Here is a 16341-nt window from a genome sequence, read left to right as displayed (position 1 = left end):
GTTTTATTTTTAGATGAACAGAAAAGCTGGATCGCAATTATGTAAGTTGTCTTAATTTGTCTCCAGTTTTATTATATTTTTATTTCATCTCATTTGTTCCAACTGTGAATGTTTCAGATACTGAAAGAGGTACTGCTCATAAAGTATCACATTGTATAGGGTTCACACTGGCAGTGATCAGAAGTGAGCCAGCTTGTCTTCGCTTGGCTTTGAAATGCTGTGTTTTGAAATGGAGTGCTGCAAGCCATGCCTGCATAAACCATGGTCTCAAGTAAACGTCTAGTAGAGCAGTTTCATCTCTTTAAAAGTATGCTTAATTTTGACTACACATATAATTCAATTTTTTTTAGTTTCACCAAAGAAACACTGGTCTATTGAAAATAAGGTGACATACATTACTGGAAGTCAGGAACCCTATTTAATTACTATAAAATTCTGGTTTAAGGCTACTGTTGAGATCACATTACTTCAACTTGGTTTCTAAGGAAACTAAAGTCTACACACTGATAACCATACAACAATAAAAAAAGCAAAAATACCAAAATCCCAACCACCTCAGTCTCTCTCCTTAGTGGGCCTATATAGAGCAGTTTCAAAATATTTTATTAGAATACAAATTAAAAAATACATTAGGTCATTCTGTTCACACTTTGCCATATAAAAAGTGAACATAAGCTGTTAAAAAAAAAGTACGACTTAAGATCATCTCCACAGACTTGCTCCTTTACATGATTATTTTCATTAGATGATTTTTTTACACTGGGAAAGGATTCTTTAGCTGGAAAACACTTTAGAAAGGATCAAACATTTGTTTGTATACCATGTAAGAGCTTGGATCTTTGAAAACTTCCTGTCCTTAGTTGCTTATACAAAATGATTCAGGGGGCAAACTGGTATTCACAAATTACTATATGCATTAATTTATATTTTTTCCTTTTTACGAGCATCTAAAGATTAGATTTATCGATAGTGCTGAAATGCATTTTATTGTGTCTCAAAATCAAGATTGCAGCATACTTTATATTCACATTCCATATGGATTTCAAACTATTGTCATCGTGATGATGGTTTGGGTGTTTTGTGGGAGGAGGGTTTTATCTCAAGAGTACTGATTTGGTTAAATACAATACATGGACAAAAGACAAAGTAACTTTTAAGGAGTTTTATGAAAAACAGTATTTTTCCCGAGCTTTAAAAACAGCATACAAAAATCTGTAGGGCTAAGTTCTTAGGTGGGTTTTTTAACCTATTGTTAACGGAAAAAAATAATCGAAGCAGAATAAAAAAAACACTAGTGATTTTCTCCTTGAAAATGCTTTTGATACTGTCAAAATAACCTTTTCATTAGAAGATGAAAATGTCATTTTCTTCAACAGCTGTGTTTGGATTAAAGTCTGAAATTTCAGTTTTGTCAAGGAGGAAATTTTTTGTGAGGAGAAAAAAAAACCTCAAAAAACATTTCAACTGAGTATAATATATAATATATGCAGGATATATATAGGTACACATGCAGGAATACAGAGCCAGCATCTCTGCTGGTGTAAAACTTCTAAGTGTCTCTGAAGTCACAACTTGCCTGACATCAGCTGTGAATTTCATCTAAGAAATTTTTGCTTATCTCCTATTCACACCTCTGTGGAGCCAGCCTCCGAACGACATGATTCTGATATAAAAGGCATGAAGACAGTGGTACAGGGAACTACAGAGCAAACCTTCTGAACACCAGACAGCGTCAGTGGCAAGGAACAGAGGTATGGCTGTAACGTTACTTAATAATGTAGGAATTGAAGGAATAGTCAAGCTTGCCGGTAAGAAGACGACTAAAAATCTTTCCAGGTCTTCAGAAAAAAAAATTATTTGCAATGTAATTCTTTATGACTACTTAAGACTAAGACCTCTTAAAATTATAATGAACTTTTCAGGTCTCAGGGTAGAGCCTTCAATATACTGGTTACTGACCAATGTGGTACTTTTATTTGAGTATGCAATTTCAGAGATGCGTTTTCTAGGTGGTACTCATTTTACTTCTAAAGCTTTTAACAAATACATATATAAAAGATGCTTCTACAGCGCAGTAATAGTAAATGCGGTATTTTCAGGCAAGCACACCAAGTTCAGCGATGCTGATGACTCTGAACTTCCATGTTAATAAGAAAGCTCCCTGTTGATGTTTATTTGTACCCAAATCGGTAAAGCTGTAACTTAGTTTTATAAACTATACTAGTTTTAGCATCTAACTGCACATTTCTACAGAGCAGCCTTTCAGAATTATACTGAACAATGCTATTAAGCAGTACTACACAAGAAATGTAGTGAACAGTATTTCAGAACCTATCTTGATTCATTTTGATTTTCTAGTTACATTGGAGAATATACCATTTTGCCAAGTGCAACTCACACTTCCGTATTTTACTTTCTTTGGTACGCTCTGGGCTTTTTACAGTTGTTTTTAAAACTTCCATTAGAGTGTGTCCTTCAGTAAGGACTGCAGAATTTAAAGATGATGAAGAGTCTCATCTGACAGGGAGCAGCTAACTCTTGTTTTCCACTGCTTTCTCCAGACTGTTTCAAGTGATGGAATGTTATAATTTGTCTTACAGAACTTTCATTATGATATATATGTTTAATTAAATGGGGGGCGGAGGGGAGAATCTATGCTTATGAGTATGTAACTTCAGGTGGATGGAGCTGAATTGAGTGTATGTAAAATTTGGATAGTTCCCCCCCTAAGTGACCAGAAAATATATTTATCAATGACTGACTTTTTTATGCTGATCTTTGTAAAGTACAACACTTGCTTCTACTAACAATTTGGTTCCAGAGAAGAAATCAATTGCGCCTAAGAAGTCTTTGCTGCAACATTCAGAGGTGAACTTCTTGCACTTCTTCGAATTATCAAATTCAGAGCAATGCCACTGACTTCACTAGTGTTACAGACTTGTGTGCTTCATCAAAGATCAGAATCAGGCCTCAAGATTTTTTGCCCCGCAGACCTATATTCTTCATCTTTCCTGAGTTACAGAACCAGCTCTGTGCTGTCGCAAAGCTCAAAAGTAGCAGAGTTTCTCCTTTAGTATCTGATTTGATTATCTGAGTTAAAAGTGGAGATATTTCAGGCAAGAAGTTATTGATGCCTCTACGGAGTATTTAGATATTGAAATCTTGGAAAAACAACTACTACACATGGCTTAAAATGGTATAGGATGTAATTAGGGGAATGACGGATCTCAGTGTTAAGCCAATGTTTTTGTTCTGCTTTTTTGTGGAAAGGCAAACTGAAGACCAAACTGGTCTGGTTGAGGACTTCTGAATCCTCTTTTGTTAATTTTGTTCTCTCAAATTTGAAGCATCACTCCCTCTCCCTGCAAGGTGCCCAAGGCAGATGGCCATCCTTCCTGTCTGAATGGTGACGGGCTTTCTCCAGGCTGGTGAGAATGTTGTTCCATAGGACCATCCAGTCAAGGAGGACACACGAAGGGACCTTCCACCATTCTCTGCTAAGACAAAGCTTAGCAAGTAACTACAACAGAATGCAAGTTTGGTCAATTTAAGAATTCAGCAGAGAGGCTTCTACTGTACCTAGCGGATCGGAACTTGAGCTCATGGTAACATTGCACAAAGCTGTGATAAATGAAGGTGATCGGCAAGGCTAATAAAACGATGCCACTAACCACACAAATTCCTCCAAGAATCCTTCCTGGTACAGTGATGGGACACATGTCACCATAACCAACCGTGGTCATCGAGATGATCACCCACCAACAAGCAGCAGGAATGCTGGCATAATCCTTATTCTTTGCTCCCAAGTCCAGCCCATTTTCAAGAAGCTGGGAAAGTGCACTGAAAATTGCCATAGCAACACAGATAAAGACAAGTAGCATCACCATCTCTCTGTAACAACGCTTCAGAGTCAGACCAAGTGTTTGAAGGCCAATGAAATGACGAGCCAGTTTAATCACCCAAAAGATCCTCATCATTCTTAAGACCCTCAAGGTGACTCCAGCCCTCTGAAGCTGCGAATTTTCCCCTGTGAAAACTGTCATAAGAACAGAGATGTAGTAAGGAGTAATTGCCAGTAAATCAATGATGTTGAGAGGTCTTCTGACAAACTCACACTTGTTTTTGGAGACGATGAACCTCACAATGCACTCTGCAGTGAACCAGCCTATGCAGATAGCTTCAATTATCCTGTCAAAAGAAACAAAGTACAGTATTTATGTTCTGTGCAAAAGCTCTAGTGGATGTTTGGTTTGTTCACAGGTATTACCAAATTGACATTCAGACCTTCACAAACGACAAACAGAAAGCCACGTTATTCCTATCCTACGCATGTAGCACCATATTTCAGCAAGTAACTTGAGGATCTAGTGAGGAGTTAAACCTGATTATTGCTAAGTACTCACTCAGTGACTATTTTCTTTGAATTATAGATTGCTGCTGGTCCTAATACTGGGAATATATGCTCAGTATTAAAACCAGGACTCTACAGGAAATGGTATGCCCCTGATGCCAATGTGTAACATTATGCAGAACACTGTTTTTTGGGTTTTTTTTAATAGGTTGGGTTTTGGGGGATTTTATTTTTTGTATGTGTTAAATCTCTGAGGCCTGATCCACTTAGGAATGCCAAGGACTGTGGATCAATGAACTGGCTGGTTATGAACGGCAATTTATAGAACCAGACTGCTAAACTGAAATGGAAGTGAAGACAGAACAGGCAGAAATCAGCTTTTGCATTTGATAATAATTCATGCAAATGGGTCTTCAGGAACCAACCTAAACCAGTCTGCCTGATTTGCATCGCAAACAGGGCCTTACGTAGAACTATATTGAGAACTTCGTAGGTATGGCCAGTAAATACAGATGGTATTTTATTTTTCATCATTGGGTACACAAAGTAATAAGCTTGTGTCCTCTCATCTACCACTATGCTCTGCATTACTGAGTTTTCTCTTTTGTTTTAAATGCAACTCCACCTAAACTGCATTGCAGCAAGAATGTCAGGGTAGCCAAAGCAACAGGCAAGATCATCTTGCCAAATACAAATAATGGCCTTAAGAGAATAAATCCTGGAAGGTGATTTCAGTATGTTCTTAAATATTTTCAAGTCCCAGTACAGTGAATGAGACTTGAGAACACCTCAACAGGAAACTGGTGGAAGGTAGAAACAGGAGATAAATGTTGCTTTAGGATTATTTAATCACTGTTGTGCATGTAGTCTCAAATCTCCCATCTGAAAAAAAAAAAGAATTCAGACTGTGGTCACTTGTTTAATACAGAGGGAATGGCAGCTAATCTTTCCCTCTTTCCTTATCTTTTTTCAGCAAAGAAAAAGCTGATCGCCAACGCCTTCATACCAACGAGTCTGAAACCAAACTGATGTGAGATTGGGTATTTCAAAAAACTACATACAGCCAGAGCTTTTTTGCTCCTCCAGGGATCCTAACAAGGTAGTGTCTGCTGAAAGTTTCATACATAAAGTTTTAATTAGTTTTCATTAATTTCATTTTACTCATTCATTCACTTTAGTTTTATGCTAAAAAATGGAGGAAACTAACAGTTGGTTGATGTGAAGTCATAAGGTACACCAATTCCAGCCACAGAAAATTTAAATGAATGTAAATTAATTACTTAAAGAAATAGTTATTCATGTGAAAGCTGACCTTGTTTTTCTGGTTTCATGAATAACAATAAAAGTTCTATAGGCAAGTGGCTTTTCTTCATAAAGGGCTTATAAAACACTTGTTCATGTTACCACCAGTTGATGGAAAGACCTGTGAATTTCAAAAACGCTTGCTTTTAAGAATTATGTGTGCTCTGAAAAATTAAGCTTTTGAAAATACTTGTGTTTCTTTCAACAATGACAGTGAGTTGTAAGTACCTCAGACACAGATTTAATTTCTTTTAAAAAATGCTCAGATCATAATGTCTTCTAAACAAAAGTCATATGCAGAATATATGAAAGTTATTGTATCAGTGTGGATTACTGTTCCTTTATGCTGAAAAAAATCAAGAAAAAATGTTAATGGGCAAGTTGCCTTAAATCCTTTTTACACATAATGAGGAAATACCTAAGACTTCCCCTAGTAACACCAGTCAAACAACAAGATCATGGTAATGGACACACTGATAAAGTCTGAACGTGTTTATACGTTGGCTAGGTTAGATATTACATAATGATTAACGAAAAATTGTATCTGGATAGAAAATTGCAGCCAGGAATATTCAACCATTCCAACAGACTGTATTTCATTACATTCTATGAGGTTCCTCTGGTAGTGCTGCCTGTACCCTATGACACGGAGCACTTGAATGAAAAAGCAATTTGTAGGTATACAATTTAGAGCTTTTTCACTCAGTATTTCCTCCTGATGCCCTGATAATGTTGGAAATGTTTTCCTCCATTTTGTCTCAAATTAGGCAGGTTATCTCAGAGTTGAGCTTTAAGGAAGTTAGGTCCTGATTGCTGTGATTCAGTAGAAGTCATCTTTATGAATCAACACTGACTCAGTGGTCCGGTATAACTTTGGGGAGTAGTTGTACAAGTAAAAATCTGTGAAATGTGATCAATCCGTTGCTTGACTGTGGCAGTTCCTAGCACAAGAGATACTGTAAATCAGTTATACTTCAGTAGGAAGGACTGAAGAAGCCTTTTAATGTAGAACAAACTTGAAGAGAGCTAAGGAACATCACTGATGCAAAGATGACAAAGCAAGATCAAGACAGTGGGAGATGCATTATTGCCACTCTCTTCTAAATTGCACATTTTGCATCTGTCCTTCTTTCTCATCAATTATATACATCCTGGCTAGGGAGCACATAATGGAGAATGGTGTCTCTTACTTTTTTCTTTCCTCTCCTTACTTCTTAGCCACCAGTAAAACATTTTTCATTTTTCCTCTCTTGCCAGTCCCTTTTGCCTGTGTAGATGCATTTCAGCAGTCCTGATGAATCATGTAAAAGTATGTGCTTTGGTGAGAACTAGAAACCTCTGGCCTGTTGGGAAATCTAGAGCGCTACATACTGCGTTTCCACTTCCAGATCAAGTCTGCCTCTCCTTGTAGTGACTTATCTTTATAGCTCACCCTGTTAATGGATAAATAACATCTAATAAGGACAGCAAATTTAACAGTCCTCGAGAGAACTTAACTGAGTATGATGTTAAAGCCAAATAAAATGCATGCACTTGGAAGACTAAAGTTACTGTGTCTTCTCTAATCCATTCTTAAAATATGTGCTGCATATTCACAGGACTGACTGCCTCTTACTGACTATTTCTGGAATAATGCTGTATTAAAATCTATAACTGTACATTTAGATCATGAGCTTTATTTGGTAAAATGGAGTACTTATAAACTTCCATCACAGTTTTGGTTGGTGTTTTTCCCCCATCACTTCAGTTTTAAAATAGCTGGTATTCAAAAAGGGGAGAGGAAATTAAAAACAAACTCATAAAGTGTTTCCTTGAAAATTCCCCATGGAATTTGTAAATAACCAGAGGAAATACTAAGCCTTAATTTTTATTCAGTCACAGGTTATTTCTGCTCAAACTTGCTGTTCATTGTCCCAGACCTAAGCACCTGAAATAGGGGTTTTCTCCTAAAATTTTAAGCCCCTTGGTACTTAACAGTTTTTCAAGATTGCTTTAATGAGTCTTTTGTCCATAAACAGAAAATCAAGCCTTTGTGAGCCTCATTTCTACCACAATCCCGTCACTGTTCAATTTCATGTCTGATAACTTCCTTTCAGAATAAGCTATTTTATGTACAATGAGTTAAACCACTTAAGAAATTATTTTTTCAATCACTAACAAGACTAGTTTGTTATTACCAAAAGAGTCACACTGTGAACGTCTTAGAATATTTCAGCTTAGCGTTATTCTTTGCCCCAGTGTGCCAATTTGTACACTTTGAATATCCCCCGATGAGCTGGTTGAAATCTAGCCAAAATATTCGTTAGTGGCACTACTGCCTATTAAGCTTGTAAATAAAACATACACATCGACGGGACACATGAGGAAAACAGATGATATGATTAAAGACAGTATAGGACAGGATTAAAGATCAAAGTCTGCCAGCACTGATTTGTTAAACTGCTTCTAAAGCCTATTTCCATGTAAAGTATATAAACATGAAAAATGTCCAAGCAGTAGCCAGGATGATCAAATTCCTGCTGAGGAAAACTTCTAGTCATTTCAGCAAATGTCTTTTTCTTTATTCTTTTGAAATCAGCAGGGTTTCTGTCTCACTACAAACTGTAGTGCTGTCCCTGCTTTGGTAGCAGTAATATGTCTTGATTCATTAAATTTCAGTGACTTATGTGGGAGGTTGTAATGACCCAGCACTCTCCAGGAAAGGGGCAAATGCCTTTCACAGCTCTCAGGGGATGGCTGGATATGAACATCTCAAGCCCTGGGATCCTCAAAGTATATGGATCTTTTCCATATACTTTGAGCATGCGTGGCACCTGGCCCTGGTGAGTTCATTAAGGTTCTCCTGTGGCCAGGCAGTGATACACGTCTGTTCTTTGTGCTATCTCTGTTTTCCAAAAAGCTTGTAAGTTCATTAGAAAAATCCACATCCATGTTTTTAACTTAGGTCTGTAGCTCCATTCTTTGCCTTCAGCCTACTGTTTTAACTTAGCAAAGGTGTGGTGTCCAGGTTAGATCTTACCCAGGAAAGAAGTTGTTTGGGTTTTTTTAACAGATGTTGGACCTGAGCATTCAGATGTTCTGAAATTCCACCACCATAAAGGAATAATGATTTTTGTGTACCTAAAATTCAAATGCAACTTTTTAAGCTGATGTTTTGCACAGATGAGAAAAGGCCCTCTAGCACCTGTTGAGAGGTGCTGCTTGGAGAAGTTACCATGTTTGCTTTTGCTTAAGAACACAACAATCATACAGGCTTGATGACCGGGTGATTTTCAATACAAACTTAACCAAGACTAGTAAACGGAAATGAGGCAACAGTCTCTCCCTTGTGCTAACAAGCTATTTCCATTTAGCATTAGAAAAACAGTTTACAGGCAGGTAGATAGAACTGTGCTGGCAGTAAGTCAGGCAGCTCCAAATGACTTCCTATTACAGGCTTGAGCAGCTCTCCCCAAAAGATGATGCTGACAATAAGTGTATGGACGGGTCCCTAATTAGAGACTCACAGTATGCATCTGTTGGCACAGTTCAGAGGAGAGCAAAGATGATTTGAAATTGCCAGAAGCAACAGAAGTGGAGACAAGCATCCCTGCTGTCTGGTCCTAAACTGTGCAAATCTGATGGAAATCTTTAGCTTTGATAAGTGAAACGTGCCAAGGCAAGGAAGAGAGCAAAAATCTCAAAATACAAGAAAATTAATAACTCATCCCTCATCCCGAGAACAGACCTGGGGAAGGCAAATCAGGGAATTACGCTGTCAGTGTCTGTAAGATCTGGGACATGCAGAGGTCAGATTCCCCATCCCTCTCCCCTTAAAAGAGGCTTACTGGTGGAGGTCTCTGTTGCTCTCCAAAGGGTGTTACTGCAAGGGATCAGAAACAGCCTAGGCTGGTTTACCTTTCGAGAGTGTGGTGGCCTTGAAGAGTTGTAACAACGTAATGGTTTCTGAGAAAAGTTTGGTGGCCTCAATTCCTCTTCTGGTGAAGAGGTGTTAATACAGTAAAAACAAACACAGCTGGTATTAGCTGGCAGCTGCAGTAACCCTCACTGCAAACCTCATTAAAGAGGCTGATTTTGTAAATTACAGAGTTAGAGACTTCTGAAGTCCGCATCCAGGTAAGCTGGAGATACGCTGCTGGAGCTGTTTTCACTACAGCTGCCCAAAGTGGTTCTGGGGATGCTTACCACAGTTCAGCCACAGAAATTATCCATGTGGCACCCTTCCAGGCTGTCAAATAACATCAAGGGATGTATTCGTAAGCATGTGAGAGACTTAAAAATATCAAAGTTGCTGAATTTCATGAGGTGGTTCTCGCCTCTTCTAAGCAGTGGCTTATGCTAAGGTAAATAGTCAGTTACATCCAAATTCGACAGTCTAAGGACTTCTAGATAAGCCCATTCAATTTTCATTTCTAAAACTTTTCAAAATACTTTTTTAGAAAAATGTGAAGTCTTCATACTAGTAATTACAGTGCCATGTGATTTAAAACTCACTGGCATACAGTGTCACAATTTCTCCCTTGAAAAAAATTAATAATATTGTATTATCATGTTAAATAGAATTTCTTTATTTCTATGAGGAACTTTGGTTAATAAACAAAACACAGAATTTGGCTTCAAACTTTTAAATGCATCAGAAACTAGAAGCCAGATTTTTAAAAGCCTTCTCAGCTAAGGTGGGCAGTATTACCAGAACACACAATCCCAGACGCTCCTGCGTGATTTCCATGGTCATACTTTCAAACAAACCACTTAGCTACTTACATTTTGAAAACCTAACTCACTTTAAATGAAATAACCACAAAAGAAAAGAAAACAGAAACAAATAAAGGGAAATAAAGTCAGATGACAGCTGGGCACGTTAGGTCAGATCCTATGACGTGTAAGTAGTCATGACTAAACCGGATCACTCAAAAGCAACTGCAGCTCACACCATTTTTTCCAGATACAACAGGCTTTTCAGTCGTGATGCACTGTATGCGATAAAGAAAGAAGCTGCTCCTGTAAGTGAACAAGGCCACCTCAGCAGGTGACCAGCTGTGGACAGAAGGGAACACATCTGTATCTGTTTTCCTCGTGTTTGCCAAGAAATTGCTATCGCTTCCTGTGCAGTGAGAGCACACAGGTTAAGTCACACGTGAAATGAACCTGTATCAGTGTTTATATGTGACAGACTTCTGCAAGAAGATGGTCAGAAACTGTTCAGCCACAACTTTTACAGTTACCTCTCTGTTTTTGTTGCAATTCCACAGAGTACTACAACCGGTACTGAAGGAAGTCACCCTACAACTGACAGTGGCCCTTCTGGTTTTAAAAGCAGCCTTCCCTGCCCTGTGAAGTGCTTGGCTACAATGTACATTGCAAGTATTTAGGACCTTATACTTCAAACACTTTGTATACAAGATGCAATTGTTCAGAAGAGTAAGATTATATGTGTACGTAATACAGATGTTCTTGAAGATAAAGGCACTATGAAAGAAGAATTACACATTGTATGCCTTGTTCCTCTGCGAGTTGAATCTTTTAAGTAAGAGAAAAACTGTTTACTCGCACACCGTGAAGATGTGAACAAAAATATGACCGATGTTGTTAACGCTATGTGTTGCATCATCTTCCCCTTTCTATTGGGGGTATCTAAGGAATTTGCTGCCTTACAAAAAGATCACCCAGAGCATCCACCCTTTGAAATAACCTTGCAAAGCTTAAGTAAGGCTTTTTAACTGGAAGAACCTGCAAAGCAACGTATCTGATATTGACATATCTGAATCTAAGCAGGAATCAACAGCTGATCAGGCTGTATCTGCTTTCTTTTTGTTCATACAATTAATTCTTTGGCTCAGCTACAATGAGAAATACAGGTGCAGTTTTCCATTAAGCTAATGGAAACCATGAAAATACTTTCCAAGGAATTAATCTGGCTACTAAGATATAATATATCACATTCCAATTAACTCTATAGTAAAAGATGATGATTTCATAATGACAAGGCTGCAATTTTGCTGTAGGGCCCTCTTCAGCAGAGCAGAAGCTGAAAACTTTTTGTTGAATATCCTGTCTGTTCTAAAAGAAGGGAGAAGCTAACAAATACAAGCAACGTTTACTTCTTTCTTTGTATCTCGGTCTTATTTGTGGGAGAAATCCTACCAGAGCAGTCTTGATTCTGTTCTCCAGGGAACAGAAGAGAGAAAGAGCAATGATACTCAAGTCAGCAGCGTTGCCTCGATGTAACCCTACTCTAAGGTCACAAAGGAGATGAGAAAGGGTTTGTTCTTACTAGGAAGGCTCGGGATTGTGCCTTATACCCCACGCCCTGGTTTCTGCACCTGGTTTGCAGTGTTTAGTGTGCTTACACACGTTTCATCTAAAGGCAGTGTAAACATCTGTTACATTCATACATTGGGGCACTTACATGATGCATTTGCAAGAGCTTAATGTGCAGTCTGATCATCTCCTCTGTTCCCCACACAGAGAATCCGAGATGGAAAGAGCAGCAGGGGTAAGGCTGTTCCCACATACAAGATATTTACAAGAGCAGAACTGTAACAGGCACTAGACCTGCTCCAGCAGAAGGACCTGTATGCTTATACGCAGAGTACATACAAGGTTGTACCCTTCCCAACAGAAAAGAGAAGGGAATTGCATTTTCTTCTTTTATTTTTTTTTTTTATTTCCCTTTTTTTCCACAATCCTTAAGGCCCAATAGGATTTTCCGAGTGCCTGAACTTCTCTGTGGGCAAGGAGTCCCGTGGCTTCTAGAAGGGGGGAAGCAAGAGCTCCGAGCCAGACTCTGCACGGAGGGAGCCCCCTCCCAGCGCAGGGCAGCCCAGCTCCGCCGGCGGCCGCTCCGCTGCCCCAGCCCGCCCGGCGGCCCCGCACCGCGGGGGGCACGGCCGCCCCCTGCCCGCCGCGGGGCTCCCGCCCGCCCCCTGCCCCCGGAGCCCGGTGGGAGCCGGAGCTGCAGATCGGCCCCGAGGGACCCCCACACCCCCTCCCCCGGCTCCCCAGCCCGGGCCCGGGGTTTTAAGGCACGGAGGCGATCTCCGCCGGCGGCGGCTACAGCTACGGACCGGCAGGACGAGGGGCAGGACACACTGGACGGGACACACGGGGACCGGACAGCGGGAAAATAAAGGATCCTCCTACCCTGAGGGCTCCCTCACTGACTCTGCTGTGTACCTGCTCTGCTCCTCCACGCTGCGGTTCTCCGGCGCCCGCCACTCGGGCAGGGTGCTGGCGCACAGCACCACCATGGACACGATGACGAAGAGGATGGAGACGGTGGCCAGGACCTGCGCGGCCACGGAAGACGTGGGCTCCTCGAAAGTCCTCCTCATCCTCTCCAGCCACTTGCCGCCCTCGGCTCCCGGCGGCCGCCGGCCCTTGCCCTCGGGGCCGCCGCCCGGCTCCCCCGGCGGCTCCTCCGCCGCGTAGTAGGTGCACGTCTCGGACATGCGGTCGTCGAGGCGGCGCTGGCAGCAGTAGTCGAGGTGGGAGCCCTCCAGCCCCCAGTAGATCATCTCGTTGTAGAAGGAGAGCTCGCACATGTGCGGCACGAAGCGCAGGTGCCCGTGCCGCACGTACAGCATGATGAAACCGAAGGCCTCCGAGTGCCGGTCGAAGAAGTACTCGTTCCGCTCCCGGTCGTAGTCGTCGCACACCTCCAGCACGTCCTGCTCCGAGAGGCAGCCGTGCAGGCGGCTCACCCGCCGCAGCGGGAAATCCTTCAGCACCTCCCGGGAGAAGGAGTACCGGGTGCCCCCGACGTTCAACACCACCGAGGGGCCGCGGCCAAAGTTCATGGCTTGGGCGGGACGGAGGAGGGAAGGGCGGGCAGGGCAGGGCAGGGCGGTGGCGGCTGCCCCGGCTCCGGCTCCGCTCGCACCGCTGGCAGCTCCCGCCTGGCGACGGGGCGGGCGGGGAGGCAGCGGCGGCGGGCGAGGCGGCCGCGCAGGAGGGCGGGAGCGGCGGAGGCTGCGCGACCCCCGGCGCCGCAGCTGGCAGGTGCGGCCGCGGCCTCAGCGCCGGCGGGTGGGCGCCGCCGCGGGGCCCCGCCAGGGCGGGGGCGCGGGCATGGCGGGGCCGGGGAGCTCCGCGCCCGCCGCTCCGCTCCGCTCCGCCGGTGCCGGCTCGCAGGCGGGCGGGAGGCGGCGCGGCGGGTGGGGACACGCCTCCTCCCCCGCCCGCGCACATGGCGGAGCGCGGCGGAGCGCAGCGCAGCGAGGGGGGCGCCCCGATCCCCCGCCCCGGACCCGGCGTTGCGGGCGCCCCTGCGGGCAGGGGGCTTAGGCTGCAGCGGGGCAGAGCCGGCCCCGCCGGCCGCCCCGCCGAGCGGCACTTGTGCGAAGTTGGCCACCAAACCCCAGAGACACTTTGGGGGCGTCTGTCCGCACCCCCCCGCCAAAAAAAAAATAATAAAAAAAAAGGCCGGGGGTGAGACGCTTGGGCACGACGGCACCGGCTGCGTGTGCGGGGCCGCCGGCCGGCAGCGCCCGTCGCTCCCGTCTCGCCGGCCGGGCGGCCCCGGGGCGGCGAGGACAGCGGCCGGGCCTGACTGCCACCGCGGGAGCCGCCCGTGTGCCCCCGGCGCGTATGGGTGACGGGGCACTTCTCTGCTTTCCTCCTCACACGGTGTTTGAACACCGGGAAGAGTCAGGTGCCCTCGGCAGAGCCCTCTTCCCCGCGTCCGCCCACCCCAGCCTCATGCCGGCGCTCCCGCAGCCTCCTACGTTCTTGTGTCTTACACCTATGTCACAACGTTAAAACAGCCACCAGACCCTGTCTGCTCTCCAAAGCTTTGATTTCATTTGGTTGCATTATGCACGAGGAGTTTTTAATTTCTACCGCTGATTTTTTTAATTCTTTCTCCACCCCCACCCCCCCCCCCCCCCGCTGCCCCCCCGACCCCGAATATGACAGTTCTCCAGGCTGAGGTATTTTCTGGGCTTATTAACATCCAGAGCATCACAGGGTACAATCAGGCGAGATACAGCTCTCCCTTTCCGGGAGGTGCTTCCAGTTGGGAACGTGGCTCCAGCTGTCAGGAGAAAGGGCAGCTGAGTAAACCCTTTCCAAACCAGTGCCAAAGGTGTGTCGTTCAAGCGCCGCGTCTGCGAAGGCCGCCCAGGTGAAGCCGCCGTATCCCCTCCGCCGGTCGGGCAGCGGTCCTTGTCCCCAGGGTTGGGGTTGGGGTTTGTTCTCGTCGCTGCCGTGTTCCCTTCTCAGCCGAGATTTGTTAGGCACGTTTAGGTGTACCAAAATAAATGGATAGCCGTGTAAGTGTGGAGTAAAAATTGTTGTCTTGGAGGAGAATGCGGTTAAGCGCTGTTCTTTTTAACCCTACTTGCTAGCTCCTAAAAAGCACCTCGAGGGCGCCCCGCAAGCGCCGGCGCTGCCCGGTTGGGCTGCGGCTGTTCGGCGGCGCCTCCGCTAGAGGTCACGGTTCGGCGTTTTTCTCCGTTCGCTGACCGAGATGACAAGAAACCGACCCAAACTTGGTGGTAAAGTGTAGTGAAGTATGCACGCCAGCCTGATGTTCCACGGTAAGGTCATTCTTGGTCTCTGTTTAGTCACGCCGGTGTCTGTTTGCACATAGCTGGAAAGGTTTTCCCTTCCAGCAGCTGCCTTAAACGTACCTTGGCTGGCTGTTAATTTTATAAGCGATAAAAAACTGTTTTAAACCTCTTCACCTTTCTTTGACGTGTGTGTTTCTGTATTTCATTCTTTCAGGAACAATCACTAGAATATTCGTAAAAAAAAAAAAAAAAATAGCAAAACCTGGCTAGAACTCTGACCGTGCTAATGAGTTATCCAGGTGCTTCAGGCTTTGCAATTTGTCCTGCTTCCCACTTCAACCCCCTTCATTCCTCACGGGCAGCTTGCGGAGGAAGAGAGGGGAGGACAAATGACACGGCCTGAAGATATGCATTCACTAAGTGTATAGAAACGTGGGGTCTGGAATATGTATGTTTTAGAAACCATTGCAGGATGAACAACACGCAGTGTTGTGAAGCCGTATGGCAGAACAGGTAGAGTGCAGGGCTGGCAGGACTTCAACGTGTGTCACCTGATGAGGCACTGTAGGTTGATCTGATGCCTGTTCCCGTTGCTGGTTTTCAGTTTCTTTTGAACACAGAATACAACAGTTTCCTCCTTCAGAGTAACATTGTCAGACATTCAGTGCAAGCATAGCTAAACCTAACAGCAATGTTTTCTTTTGCTCTGCAGCCTGACATGCTCAAGTTGAGTTATTTTAGTTATAATTACTGACTTTCAGTAGAGGAGACTTGTTCTAGCAAGCTGGTGTCAACAGATGTAAAGAACACTTTCTCACACTGGGAGCTGCAATTTACCAGGAACAAACCCTTGGATTTTAGACTGGATTTGTAATTTTCCAGTATATATTCTGATTTTTGGTGTTTTAAGATTGGTCGCCACATTGCCATCATAAAATAGCTAGATTATATTAAAATTGTGGTAATTCACATTATTTCATGGGAATTACTTAGAATTTACAAGTCTCAGTTCCATGGCTGCTGTGGTATATCTGTTTTCTTTTCTGGGGAACTTCAGTGAGTGTAAACTTTTTTGGTTGGTATTGAATTTTGTCACTGCAAGTCTTAAGAAGTTTGAAAAAATAGGATGGACAGCCTGAAAGAGGCGAAATGCTCAAGATTTTGTGAGACCATAAG

The 16341-nt window shown here is 43.6% G+C and overlaps 1 protein-coding gene across 2 annotated transcripts; it reads right to left on the bottom strand.

The window, feature by feature from the left end:
- Positions 1-582: 582 nt before the first annotated feature.
- KCNG3 (potassium voltage-gated channel modifier subfamily G member 3) lies at positions 583-14542 on the bottom strand. Of its 2 annotated transcripts, none has more exons than XM_080408568.1 (2): positions 12797-14542; positions 583-4188 (listed from the first exon to the last, which is right to left on the bottom strand). In XM_080408568.1, exons 1-2 carry the CDS (start codon positions 13450-13452, stop codon positions 3543-3545), a joined length of 1302 nt encoding a protein of 433 aa, XP_080264694.1. In that variant the 5' UTR covers positions 13453-14542; the 3' UTR covers positions 583-3542. The 2 variants fall into 2 exon arrangements, with proteins under 2 accessions (XP_080264694.1, XP_080264695.1); XM_080408569.1 differs by having other exon boundaries at positions 12830-14542.
- Between the last annotated feature and the right edge of the window lie 1799 nt (positions 14543-16341).

The sequence above is a fragment of the Falco punctatus genome, assembly GCF_963210335.1.
Source record: "Falco punctatus genome assembly, chromosome: 12".
Lineage (NCBI taxonomy): Eukaryota > Metazoa > Chordata > Aves > Falconiformes > Falconidae > Falco > Falco punctatus.
This window is presented reverse-complemented; position numbering and strand designations above follow the sequence as displayed.